The 14,715-nt window shown below is 39.0% G+C and overlaps 1 protein-coding gene across 1 annotated transcript; it reads right to left on the minus strand.

Annotated features, from left to right (window-relative positions):
- Positions 1 to 1,218: 1,218 nt before the first annotated feature.
- Positions 1,219 to 12,776, minus strand: LOC309719684 (ectonucleoside triphosphate diphosphohydrolase 2-like). The gene is made up of 9 exons (XM_082555978.1): positions 12,547 to 12,776; positions 9,871 to 9,988; positions 7,594 to 7,744; positions 7,321 to 7,480; positions 5,278 to 5,505; positions 4,510 to 4,782; positions 2,175 to 2,294; positions 1,742 to 1,876; positions 1,219 to 1,645 (listed from the first exon to the last, which is right to left on the minus strand). The coding sequence occupies exons 1-9, from the start codon at positions 12,661 to 12,663 to the stop codon at positions 1,439 to 1,441; spliced, it is 1,509 nt and encodes a 502-aa protein (XP_082412104.1). The 5' UTR covers positions 12,664 to 12,776; the 3' UTR covers positions 1,219 to 1,438.
- Between the last annotated feature and the right edge of the window lie 1,939 nt (positions 12,777 to 14,715).

Genomic DNA, 14,715 nt, shown 5'->3' on the forward strand with positions numbered 1-14,715 from the left:
TTTGAAAAGTTTTACTCCATCAAAACAACTAACAACTTTTTTAAAATTTAAACATAACACATCAGTCTTCAAAATAGTGATGTGTCGGTCGCAAACTAAACAGATCTTAGAGCCGGCTCTTTGAAGTGAACGACGCGAGCCGGCTCCTTATTGGATTCAGAAAGTTTATTCATGCAGGCCCATATGAGAGAGAATGTGCATCTTTTTGTTTTCATATTTGAATTTATATTTAATTGTGTTGTGGTTTGCAGTGTTTTGTGTTGTTTCACTTTAAAATTGTTTAAAAGGAAAAAGCTGAAAATTTAAATAGTTAAAAGTTGAAATGTAAATAGCCGTTTTTTGTATTATATGATTTATTTATTACATTTTATGTGGCGTGAATAAATAAAAGTATATTTACGGTGGCCCCTACAGACAAAGCATGTACAAACTTCAAAACACGTACAAACTCCGACGCAGGTACAAAACACAACAGAAGTGCTCCAGGATGCTGGGCGCAGTGTTGAGCTTTTGTTACCTAGTGGCTACACAAGCCAGCAAGTACCAACGACCAGATTTGGTGTGTGGTAGTAACAGGTAAATGAACTTTTTTTTTAAATTATTTGAATATATATGAATACCTGTGTATAAATACACAAACAATACACACATGCTTTCAATTGTGTAATTTAAGTGATCTAGGTAGCTGTTTTGGAAGTTCAGTTAACTCTAGGAATGTGTTTTTGAGTTTGCTCGTGCTTTGTCTGTAGGGGCCACCGCATATATTTATATATAAACATATATAAATAAAACCACGTTTTTTTACATTAGTAATTAATTCCTTTTGTGCATAATTGTATATTATTGTTAATAATAAGTTAATTAAAGCAACAAAACAACCTGAAGAGCCGGTTGGGAGCCAAAAGAACCGGAAATCCCATCACTACTTCAAAAGCCTTCTGTTAGGCACATGGCTATTTTGAACGACACATTAGCTGTTAGTGGTGTCTTAGAGTATGTATGCCACAGTTCTATATTGAACCTTAAGTTGTCCCTGATTTGTTCAGAGGTAGTGTGTGATAGAAAATGCGTTCATAGACTGCCTGAATGTGTGTGTGAATGGGTTTATGTACTATAGCTTGTAGCAAAAGCTACTTTCAGTGCTCATTCAAACTAGAAAAGTGCTAAATAATGACAAGTTAATCACAAGTGGTATTGTATTGCACACTGAGTCTGGAATATTTAAAAAAGGATCCCATTTATTTTGGATTTTGTGCACACTGACATGAGTAAGCTGAACATTTACTGAAATTTGTGAATCTAAAGCAAAACTTGTATAGGGCGAGCTTTACTTTAAGAATGATTTTCGCTACATAATATAAAAAGCCAAAATTAAAAAGGTGTTTACTGAAGGCTTTTTGCCTGAGAGAAATTTACTTCAACTTGGCTACCCTTGCTCTCAAACCATTCCTTCATTAGCTTTTGCTTTTCTGTAGACAAAGAGAAGGTATCCCAGTGCAAAGAAGATGAGGATGATGGAGAGGAAGAGGATGCCTTTCCAGGGCCCTATGGGCAGGGCCTTCATCACTACAGGATTTTCGGCTGGAACTAGATTGGTCAGGTTTAGCATGTAACCCAAAGCCCAGCCTACAGATGCTCCTCCGGCCTACAGAAACACAAGAAGAGGTGCAGTGATATCACATCATATTGTGGATTCTATCAGTTTCTAAATTCCAGCAAATCATTTCGTTTCACCTCTCACCTTTTTTTCAAAAGAAATAGAAGGAAGGGAAACCTCGTTAAAATGGTAGCCCTGTGTTAAGAGCACCTGGACGAAATTGGAGACGGCGCAGACATTCTTCATGTATTTCTCATCCTGCTTTGTCCTAGTCGTCATCTATAAGTGAAAATACAATGTGTGAGGTTTTGTATTATGTTATTTAAAGCTCATAATCAGAGAGATTTTATCAATCCCAGAGAGAAATTGAGTTGTCAAAGCCGGAAATATACAACAAACATCAAGCACTCATAAAAAACGAGTGTAGAAACAGAGATATTGATAGATATATAATAGATAATATATGTAGATATATGTCGACAGTGACTTTAGAACCTTCAAGTAACATGGTGAAGAATTGGTGGCTTGTTTGCTGGATTTACAAATCAACACGTCTCAAAGTCTTTATGGACAGTACCTCAGAGATGCTCATGTTGCAGACGTGCCGGACAGCCTTTGCGGTTTGATTAGGAGACGTCATATCCATGTTGGTGAGGGTAGAGATGTATTTGTGAGTGAAGTAGAAAGCAGAGAATGCCTGTGGAGAAGAAAGAATAGTGCAATGGATGAAGGTTAAGTATCCCCCTGCTGCTTTGACTGAATTTCTGTTTTTGAAGACAGAATTAAAAATGTGACCTGTAACCACAAAGGAAGCGTCAGTACAATCCATTAGGTCCTGATACAAATGCCTGTAATGCATCCATCTTTAGTGTTTAGGAGTATTTTCAATCATCAATCAATCGATGTATATGTGTGTGTGTGTGTGTGTGTGTGTGTGTGTGTGTGTGTGTGTGTGTGTGTGTGTAAAGAAGAAAGGATATCAGAAAGCAAAAATTAGTGCTCATTCAGTGAAGAGCATACTGCACTATTATTGACCTGGAACTGAGGAAATACTGACTAGAACACTGGTTTCTACTGCTTTGTCAAGATTAAAAACCTGGCCATTCCCAAGGTCAAGATTGCTGCGGCCCACTTAAAAAACCCCACAAAAATCTCTTAGGCACACTAAATCTCAAGTCTTCCCCCTAATCCAGGAGAAAGTGATGTATTTTCTTGAATAAAATGCATTAAAAAACATAAGGAATACAGGCTGTTGGCTATTAATTGTTAATGCTATCCAGTCATATGCATAAATCAGTATTAAGGCCAACGTGGGACCGAGCCAACCACCAGGGCACAAACTTCAAAACAAGAGCCACATATTTAGGTCAGAGTAATAAGCCATATTGCAAACTAATCACCTCATATTACCAGTTTAATTAATTTCATATAGATAAATACGTTTATTTAAATATTTAATTGTATATCCTTGTGAGTAATTTCAGATTTATCTTCTGTTATCACCTGCAGTACCTTCATCGTCCACCAGTGGGCCCACATGTCACTGGTAAAAGAGGTGTTGTATCTGAACTTTTTTTATTGTCATTGTACAGTTTCTTGCACATCGAAATTAGGTAGCAAGACCACAAAGTGCAAAAGTCTATTTTTAAAAAAGTAAAGAAAGCAATATACAAATAAGAATATATATCTAACTAGTATATAATATTCTCACTCTATATATACACACGGTGTATGAGTCACAGAAGCATTGTGGGTGTGTGTACAAGGGCAGCAATATAATATATAGATAAGGGTGGAAGGGAGGTCACTGGTCATTTAGGATGGGGATGGTAATTGCACATCTGCCAGGATATTGCACAGAGAACAAAATATTGCACAGAAAAAGGGGAAGACCAAAATATTGCACATGGAATAGAGGCAACATAGTCAATAGCAGAGACAGAGTGACTGATATGTAATAAAGTGAATGCCGGATTCCTGTGATTTTATCCAAATGTTTTCTTGAAACTTTCCAGCTCTTTAAGTCTTGTATGCTTGTCTGTATAACTGTTTATGTGCGAGTAAGTCTCTTAGGCAAAAATTGCAGAAAGTGTGCATAAGGGATTCAAAATATCTACCAGAGAGCTCCCATACACGTGACGATTTCGGTGTAGAACATCTGGAAAACTGTTCAAACACCTGTCCAAACTGTGTCCACATAGGAAGCAATTCACTCGTTCCATATCCTTAAAGTTGGTGGCTGTTCGCTAATGAACATTCCAGGGTCTGGTTGCATAGCTGTTTGATGCAATTACTACCACACTACCACTGACTCTCTCCTTCTTTTCTGTCTGTGTCTGTCTGTGGGCATGTTTTCTGTTGACAGTGTGTTCACCATTGAACAGCGTGTATTATCTCTGTCTCTTAACCTCCGATTCAAAGATAGCAATTTTACTTTAACAATCTGTAAATAAACCTGTTGAATGTTTTAACAGTGCTTTGTGAAGGTGTTTGGATGGAGGGTTCCAGGGGATCATTGAGCTTATCCTAGATGAAAAAAGAAAAGAGGCAGGGTACATGCTGGATAGGTTGCCACTCCGTCAGAGAGCAGGGAGGAAGCTATTCAGCATCACATTCATACTAACAGCAGGTTAAGATATCTCGATTAACCTACCATGCATGGGTTTTAACTGATCACTCAGAAAACATGCACACAAAAACCCAGCTGACCTAGAGCTTTTCTATGAATTACGAATGCTAATAATTACAGTAGAATTAGAACGTAAGAACTAGAAAAACTCACTGTAATCACTACAATGAGCAATCCAAGAACAAAGAATTAAAAATGATACCCAAAATTGAGTCTACGTTATGCTTCTATGCTTTTTTGCCTCAATATAGGATATTTTAGACAACATCTAAAAGCCTCTCACCATGAATCTTCCTCTCAAGCTGGGCTGAAAGACTCCATTAAAGGAGCACTTGGAGTATTTGCAATTCTCAAAGGAGAATATCTTCTTTACATTCTTTAAGCAGTTTTGGTAGTCCCCTGTGCCCACAACGTTTACATTCATTTCCAGGTCAATCTTGTCTGGCTTGGAGTCCACAGTACACGGAGAATCAAAGACGTCCTTCCCCAGGATGACATATTCGTTGAACTGCTTTGGATAGCAGGGGTGGAACACTGTGCTGTTTGGATAGTTATCCTTAAAGTTAGAAGATTAAAATTTTATTAGAAAACATTTTTTTTTATTTTTCTTTACAAAGACCATTTCACTGTTGAAGCAATAAAAGCCATCCATAACACAGACACTGCATTGTTCTAAGGTTCCTTGTAGCAACAACTCTGATTTTCCTAAAACTGGTAAAGACTGGTTATTTAATTTGGTTAACGAGCTAGCAGTTCTCCTGTCCAATCTGTATGGCAAGCTTTCATCTCTCTCTTAGCAAGAATGTAACAATATGATCCCAAAATGTGACAAATGTGAACTTAATCCATTTAGTAAGCTTAATGGAGATGTGTTTCAAACATCCTTATAGCTTAGCAGGACTGCAGCAAGACAATAAAATGTTTACACATGCTGTTTTATATGGTCTTGCTATCGGAACTTCTCAGTTGTTGAGAAGATACAGAATCATTATAACAAACAGGGATTTGGTCGCCATTAACAGTTAGAGTCTTTTAACTTGTTGAACAGTACCTTAATGAGATGAGCCAGCAGTTTCCTTAAATACTGGTCTTGGCCGTAACACAGGAAGCTCTGGGTGTATAGTCTGTAGGTTTTTCCAAAAAGCTTCAACTCCATTGTGTTACTTTTATTCTCCACCTTTTCAGAGGTCTCAAAAGTAATCTGAGTAGATGCTCCTCCTAAATCCAAAGCTCCAATTGTGTCTCTGCCTGGATTCATCCAGTGACCTACAAAACCATACTGGGTAATAACAAAGGACACCACAGTGGAATTAGAATCGCTTAGAATCAACCAATAACATTCAATGAAAACGTTTAGGGAAAAATGACCAAAGCACTCGAACGCTCTAAAACTGTAAGAGAAATTTAGATCTAAAATAGCTGTTTGGCTTCACTTGTAAATGGAAAAGAGGCCACACCCCCACCTAAACATGCAACTCATGCATCATAAAATACCTCCATGTAATTTTCAACTGGGACGCTTCCAGCACTTGGCATCTTCATGTACACCAGTCAGTCCATCACATTTCTAACACAGTGCTTAATTAAAAATGTTAACTAGATCCTGAACTCAGTTTTCATTATGTTGTTAATAATACTCACTGTAAGTAAGTTAACAACCACAAACAAGATACTCAGCTAAGTACAAGTAAAATTATTAGTTAATAAGTCAGTTTAACTAATAAATATCTAACTTGGAAAATAGGTGAAGCGATTTACTGAAACATATTCAGGTTAAAACAAACAATTCTAACAGGCTTGATCATGAATACTCAGGATGGCTGTCTTTAATCATCAGCCTGAAATCTCTTAGGAGAGCTTTTTTGTAATTTCTGTAAGTAGTCTTCAGGAATAGGACAATAGACAATAAAACAATAAAAGGACAAAAGGACAATATAAAAACTCTTCTTTAGGTGATCGCTGTTATTAGTCCCTTTCTAGAAATTTCAATTTTGATTGCGTACTCCATCAGACCTGTTGCCCCTATTTTTCATTGCAGATCTTGTGCAATGTGACACACCTCATCTTTTTTCCCCGTTACCCTTCTTTAAGAATGGCTTGTAATGGCTTTGTATTTCTTTTTTGCAACTTTAATTTTTATTAGCTTTAGTTATACAGTAAAGAAAATTACAACCAGTCTGGAGTTTACATTTCTTTTTCCACCTTCTATCACATGCAAATCTCTTTTTATGTCGTGTTTTTGGTGCCACTTAAAAATGTTTTCCACTTCCTCCATTGTCTGTCATACTTACACCCCATCAGTCTAATATTGAAAGTAATTTCTGAGATACCTTCTACAATCCTAATCCAATCTTGTTGAGTGGGAGGGTCTGGGTGTAACCAGTTCTTTGTGATTGCTTTCTTTGTTGTGGCTAGGATTATTTTTACTAGATACATGTCCTCCTTTTATACCAGTTCCTTTATGTTTCCAAGGTACATCACTTGACTGGTGTTTGGGAGTGCATAACCCAGAATATTATCCATGGTCATTTTAAGGTCTTCCCAATACTTTTTGATTTTTATGCACTTCCAAAATATATGTGGGTAATCAGCTTCTGTTTCTCCACACAGTCTCCAACATTTATTTATTCATGCTATCTAATCAGCACCTTGACATGCCACACCTGTGAGGTGGGATGGAGAAGTTCTCACTAACACAGATTTAGACAGATTTGTGAACAATATTTGACAGTCATGGGTCATTTGTGTATGTAGAAAACGTTTCAGATCTTTAAGTTCAGCTCATGGAAAATGGGAGAAAAATCAAAAGTGTTGCGTTTATATTTTTGTTCAGTGTATGTACAGATATGGGCTATGTCCAAAACAAATAATAACAGTAACAATAAAAACATCTATGTGATTATAAATTAATATTTTAATCAGAAGCTACTATTTAAGTTTATGTTTAAAGACACTGACCCTTTCAGTTCTAGTCATATCCTAAAAAAACAAAACCTTTCATGTTTCATGAGGTTGTGAGGCAGTGCACTCTGCTATCCAGCTGCCTTGCATGTTAACAGAAAAAGCAGAAATTCATCAAAGAGACAGCACTTACCTTGACAAAGTTTTCCAGTAAGTAGTTAACAGTGACCCAGCCAAATACCCCTTCTGCCTGCCCGCTCAGAATTATTGACTCTTTGAATTTGAAAGGGTAGGACTGGAGTTTGTTTTCCACTTCCTTCATTACACGCTGCGACTTTGAGGCATTGGTGATGCTATCAATACATTGGTTAAATGAAGCTTGGTTAAAAGACTTTCTGAATTCATTTCAATACAGATATTAATCACTGATGGAGTTTGTGGTGAATTATTAACCACTACTACTAACCTCAGCAGCCTCATGCCTGCAGTCGCTCCCAAACAGAGTGGAGTTTGATGGTGTCTGAATTTGGGGATATGCGTCAAAGCTTGTTCCAAGCACTTCTCGAGACTCTTTGCTGCTCCACTAGGGTTGTCGGCATAGCTTGATATCCCACCACCTGGACAAGAAGAAAAAGTAACTCTAATTGTTTAAGAACCTGATCTAAGGCTGCACTTTCTTGTCTTGGAGTCATCCACTGGTGTTTCTAAGGAAACATTGATAACAAGGCCAATAAAAGGGGAACAGCTGGTACTTACTAAGTTAGCAAAGAATGTCTGGCGAGGAAGTGGACCACTTAAGTCTTACACAACACATACAATTTGAATATCCTTAACGGCACTGGATATTTTTCTATAGGGTGAAATTGTGGAAGTGAAAGTGAGAGTGTCCTCACCAGTGGAACCTTCTGGGGTTAAATGGTCAGTTCTGGAGGCTTGCAAGCATTTTCCACTTAACACCAGCAACATTTCTATAAATAGTTTTGGTATTTCTTAGCAATAATTTGAGAAATATTTGTGATCCGTTACATATTCCATATGTAAGGGTATGACCCCCCCTATGTTGTGGCGACACTCTGGCTAACCCGCCAATGCCCCACAGCTTAAGTATAAAACAGGTGTGCAGATGTGAAACTGGTGATTGAGTTTTGAGTGCCCTCCCTTTGAGCCTCTGGAGAACACTGAGATCAATTGGCTATCACTTAAAAACCTCCCTCCATAAAATCTGCCAAAAGAGTTAGTGAACTCCAGGCACTATCGGTCCACAGTGAGTGTTGCAGGTGATTCCCGGATGGGAAGGGGGTGGAAGCTCCCCTTCCCTCGGTTGTGTGGGCCCACTTGGCCCATGGGGTGGCCACCTCTTAGGTCATGTGCGGCAGCAGCATGGTCCTCAGCTACCACCTTTATGCAGTTTTATCGCTTGAACGTGGCAGCCAGCCTGTCTTTTGGGTGCTGGGTGCCCATCAGCAGTAGCCTAGGTCCTTGGTTAGCCTAGCAACTTGAGGGCTGACCATGAGTGGCTGCTCAGTTGCGATCCTTGCGTCTTGCAGGACTCGCTCAGGTAAGTCTTGCATCTGGCAGACTGAAGCCTCTGGCCCCTGGCTCGGCCTTTGCGTCTGGCGTGGCCTTGACTGGGGTGGCATGTATATATGTACATTTGAAAATTGTTCTTTTGGTACACTTTCTGGGTTTTCGGCTGCGCTGTCTCCTTGCGGGGTGTCTTTAAGAGTTACCCCATACATATGGAATGTGTAACGGAGTTACGGAGAGATAGTTTCTCACTCAGTGAACCAAGGTTACAATGTAACCGTACGTATGAGAGAGGCCTGATAGCTGAAGGCTCTGCTGACATTATACTTTTAGAAACTAAAAGTTAGATTTCATTCTGAGCAGTGGTGGTCCTAGCCTGTTTGGCGCCCTGGGCGAACACTCCCTCTAGTGCTAGCATGTGCTCTATTTGGAAGCAGCCGGCCCCCTCCCCTTTCAACGGGTTGTGTGTGAGACTTTAAATCATCAAACTGTAAATTATAAATTGTTATTGATCCCTTTACTCCTGGTCCTAAAGTGTATATTTATTTTCTTACTCTTCTTATATTTATTGTTTGTTTACTTGCACTGCTGTAACTGGAGCCTCGTCGTCTCGTCTCTATATGCTGGACTGCATGTTGCGGAGATGACAATAAAGTTTACTTTGACTTCAGCAGTGAGCATGCACACCGAGGGCTCTCGCGCTCACTTTTCGGGTATAGATTTGAGAAAAACGTCGGTGCAAATTATAAGTCTGTATCATGATGTCTGGTGTTTTGTGTTTTTTGGTTTGTTTTTATTTTGTTTTATTTTGCGAGTTGGTTATTAGACGCTGCTCCAGCCAGCCAGAGAATCCCCCGCAGCCCCGCCCTCTCCTCCCTGTGCCGCAAGCAGCAGGCGCACCTCGCAAACGGAGGGGGCCCTTACTCCCAGCAAATGGGCGATAGAAAACCGATCGGTGCCTGTACCATTTCCAGTATGCGCTGGCATGACGCCGGGGCAGCATGAGTACGAGCAACTATTTTTATTTTTATTTTTTGCCGATGCCCGTGATGCCGCTCCCCACCACGATGCTGCCCCGGGCAACCGCCCGTATCAAAAACCGCTTCTGATTCTGAGTATATGCTGTTGCCCACATTTACCACTCAAACCATGAGATAAAGTAATGATTGAGTTCTCTTTTGATCAACTTTGTCTTGAACAATGCAAATGAACTCACCTTTTACATTACACTCATCGTGCTGGGTAACGATGCCGGTATTGTTTTGCTTGTCAGCCGGCCATTTGTAGATATACATGGAGGTGTGGGATGAGCCTGCATCCAGAACGATTCCATACTAAAAGAGACAGATATACAGTATAGTAGGTGACCACAGGCAGAGGTAAGCCTCCCAACTTCATCAGGTATTTGTAAGCTATCTCTGTGACCCTCTAATGACTTAACAATCATCCATCTGCTCTTCCAATATACACATGAACCACAGATATATCACAATTATACATATATCATAAATATATATATAATGCTCTAAAGTTTTAGACCATGACGTTTGTCAATAACAGCTTCTGATGGGATAGAACATATTGCACAGAAAACTGCATAATGCATACGTCCTAAATCTTAATGTGTGTTAAGCGAGGCTGAGATCTGGTGACTGTGAAGGTAACAGCATAATTCACATTATTTATATCCTCATGAAATCACTCAGTAAGCCCTTGTGTCCTGGGAATAGACGAATCTCATTAGGATAAAATATTTGATCAAACAATAAACATGATCACGCAGAATAAATTTGTATTGAACTACAGACACTCTTCCCTGAAGACAAGTGTCTCCTCTCATATCGCCCAACTTTGGTTTGTTATTGGTCAATAACCGTGGTGCAGTGAGTGGATTACACAGTCAAGAAATGTTTTTTTCAGAAATAATCAATTAAGGGAAAAAAACGGAAATACAAGGAAAATTATAAACAGAAAAGGAAAAAAGGAACAAAACAATTACAGTACAAGCACAAAACAATGTAACATTTTAATGTTACACTCGATTAGTACAATTAAATATATTTTAAATTATTATTTAAAAACGTAGCGTTTTCAATGTCACTGGGATGAGTAACAAAACGTTTCTCCCATTGAAGATGCTTCACCTAGATGAACAGAATCAACCTTTGGCATTTACTTACCTGGATGATTGATCGAGCATCAAGACAGTTTATATCTATCTTTGTTTTTGTTTTTTTTTACAAACATTTTGTTGTTGTTGTTTTTTGTTTTGTTTATAGAGTTGGGTCAATTGGAAACACTAAATTGCCCGTCGGATGGATGGATGGATTTTTTGTTGACCTTTTCTTAAATATTTCTTTATCTTTAGTGTGTAATTTTTTATTAGCATTATTTGTAGATATATAACAGCATAAATATGACTTATTACATGTCATTTAAAATTGTGGTCATTTCTAATTGAAACGATACATTGTTGTCTCATGAAGAGCAATTCTCCTTGAGGTGTCTAATTTTTCAGTTGTGCAGTAGCTTAAGAATTAGTGGCCTAATGCGTGTATGGTCTGTATTCTCAACGTCTGCAAGCATAGCCATTTCACACTTTGGAGAGGCAAAGCATGAATTGTGGTAGCTCATGAGGTGGAGCAGGTGCTTGTGTGAATGGGTAAATGAGGCAAGTTGTGTTAAGTGTTTTGAAAGCTCAGAGTAGAAAAGCACTGTAAGACCCAGTCCATTTCTTATTTACACAGTGGACCGGTGTGTCTGTTGCATGCTTTGCATGATATTGAGCTGATACTGCTGCAAATTGCAACTTTTTTGTACACTAACCTACTCATTTTGATAGTTGCAACCACTCCAATGTGCGAAGGTGGTATTATTTTCCACTTACTGAACTTTAAGTGAGGTCTTGACAGGATGTGGTTAAAACCTATAACATAGCAAGTTTGCAACAGTCGCTATTTTTGTGCAGATTTACTGCTTCTTTTTTAACGATACATCTTAGGTTTCTTCTCATGTATGAAGTTCTCACTCTTTGAAGTGACCAAATCAAAGCAGACTTGTTTCATGAGACTTATTTCTAAATACCTATTCTGTGGTGCCCTTTAAAAGATTTCAAATTGTCTGTGAGATGAACAAAATGAAAAGCCCACAAGCAATTAGCACAGAATAACTATCAAATAAAAAAACCACTTCTTTTATGTCACACTCTTTGTCTTGACTCGTTCAGGGTATTCTGTGTCACTTCCTCTTGCAAACCATTGTCAGGAAATGCATTCAGAGCTGGATGTGAAATTACGAGCATTTAGCTCAGATGTAGACAAGCACTGAGCAGTTTTAAATGAGCTCATTTTTCACTGTGCAAAGACTCGCTCCCTGTCAGTATACCAACACACATCCCACAAACATCTAGCAGTTTCAATACCTTTTGGCCTAGTTTGGCCTATCATACAAAGCTGTTGCTCTAAGAACTACAGTTGACAACACATACAAGCTAAAGTAAATTTTTGAAAGGTATCAAAAGCAGAGACAGGCTTTTAGGATCCTAATTTTTTCTACACATAGTGTAAACTCCGTGGTATAATTTACATAAAGTATTAAAATAAAGATCTTCTGTATTTCCTTACTTGGACTGATACATGATGATGGCAGAAAACGTAGTATGGGATGAACTGTGCATGTTTAGATTTCTTGTACTTTCAGTCACACCTTTGCGCAGAGCCTTCTAAAATGAAAATCTGACATTTTTCAAACTAATATTAAAATCTGGCTTAGCTGTGTACCCAAATTTAACTTCTAATGTGCATTTCTGATGCACACATTACCAAAATCCTGACCTAGATTTGAAACGGTGTTCTGCGCCTCTATGAATATATGCGTCTACAATAATATTTACCATGTTTTCTGGAGGCAGCGCCATCTCTTTAGCTGGAAGGACCAGCAACAGAATCCCCACAACTGCCACGACGATTAGCACAACCGCCGGTACGGTTTGGGAGCACCGGAGACCCATGCTGAACGCTGCTGCTTATGTTTGCCGCCAATAGTTCCGCGTAAAGGCGCATTAAATAACCATGGCTTTCGCGTGAGCTCCTGGCGTGTTACGCGCATGTTACGGAGTCCCGCTTCCTCTAACTTGTGCCCACACGGGCACTCAGACGTGGTTGAAACACTGTGTATAGAATATGAGCTTCATTCATGGGAAGCACAAGACAAATGCTTCATAGGGGAGTTTACAGCCTTATCCCGGGCGCTCGAGCACCCCAAAATTTACATATAGCCCATTTTAGTATTATTTTCTGAATTTGTCTTCAAATTTAATATTTCTGTAACTTTTCTGTTGATAGAATGAAAACAGGTGTTATGTCCAGTGTTGTTGATGTCCTCAGGTTACGGTCTCACACACACAGGCTGGTTTCTCATTAATAATTAGACTTTGTTGCTGCAGCAGAGAACAGATGCAGAGATGTGATGCAGTTTCAAACACAATTTAACTTGAATAAAGCACATGTTCAAACTATTCTGATAATGTTGCTGTGACTTATAGTGTGTGCTTATTTTATTTGTTCTCTATATGTCGTCAGAAACATTAGGCAGCGTAGCTTAAATCACCAGAGATTATTAGCTAACTTTAACCTACTGATCCATACTCTGCTCGGATATCGAGAGTTTCCAGCCATGGAACTGATGTACTTAATTATTTTAGTTTGTTAAGTATATTCAGTGTTTGTTTACAGTACAGCTCCAGATCCGGGTGACAGCAGGTCAACTTATGTCACCTGCCCATGTGCAACTGCAGCCTGTTTTCAGTTTACATCACAGAAATTTGTCTCCTTCAGAAATTCTCTGATGACACAGCCATTATTGGAAGTGTGGATTGGTTGCTTTGTGAGGTGGTTTGAGGTGAACCACCTGCAGCTAAATGTGGCCAAAACAAAGGAGCTGGTGGAAATCTGTCAGCACGAGTCTTCAGGCTTAAACTATAATAAATAAATGTGAAAAACACAGAACAGGGAGCAGCTATCCAAGACACTTATGGATGCATGAACTGGGATGTGAAATTCCCGTCCCTTGGAGAAACTTCAGAGAGCCAGCAACTACAAAAGAGTAGCTAGTTTCAAGGATAATTTGACTGAACTATTGCCGGTCACTCGTATACATTTACTGTATAATATAAAATATATAAACTAAATCTCTTTGAAACTTAAAGAATCTAATCTTTTGATTTCTTTTTTTTCATCAGAGCTGTGTGTTATGACTCTAGTTTGTATCCTAACAAAGGTGTGTAGCTCCCTCTGGTGGATGTTGTGGAGTATTGTGTTGTCTTTGCTCCAAAGGTTTTTATACAGTTCTGGTGTTCCCTGTCACTGTGGGCTTGACAGCACAGCAGTACACAGCAGAGTCATTAAATCCAGAGCTCTCCAGATCTACACCTTTCTTAGTTTGGTCAATGTGAGCCGAGAAACCCGACACAGTTTGATGAACTGATCCTCCCTCCATGATGTAGAACAGGAACGCAGGTCTGGATCTCTGGTATTGTCGGTACCACTGGATGTTGTTGATAAGACCATCATATATACAGGTCAGGTTGATGGTTCCTCCTTCTGCAACAGCTTCATGAAATAGAAAAGCAATAACTAAATGGGGAAAGAATGACATAAACAGAGGAATTGACACAAAAGCATGAGAAAAGTTAAACTGAGGGAAAAACTAAGCTCAAACAGTCTTGATGCATGCTCAGTTATGCAGGTAAGGAAATCCCAAAAGGTTCATTCTGTGGAAAAGCAGCGCAAAAACGTTTCATCAAAGACCCAAGATCATGATGGGCTTAAATGTCAGGTAATGTAAAAGTGTAACTGATTTGATCAGGCCCATTGGAAGATAAATAGGGAGAACTTAACTCTTGACATCCACCAGAGGGAGGCACAGTCTAATACCTGAAAGGCACCTTTGATGAGACTTCTTATAGCATTTAGTGTGATTCGACTTATGTGCAGGAATTTCTTTAGATACAGATTCCAGAATATTACAACTCTTCCGTTAGTTAATCAGTTTCAAGGGCTCA

The sequence above is a fragment of the Aulonocara stuartgranti genome, assembly GCF_965226115.1.
Source record: "Aulonocara stuartgranti genome assembly, chromosome: 12".
NCBI classification, from domain to species: domain Eukaryota; kingdom Metazoa; phylum Chordata; class Actinopteri; order Cichliformes; family Cichlidae; genus Aulonocara; species Aulonocara stuartgranti.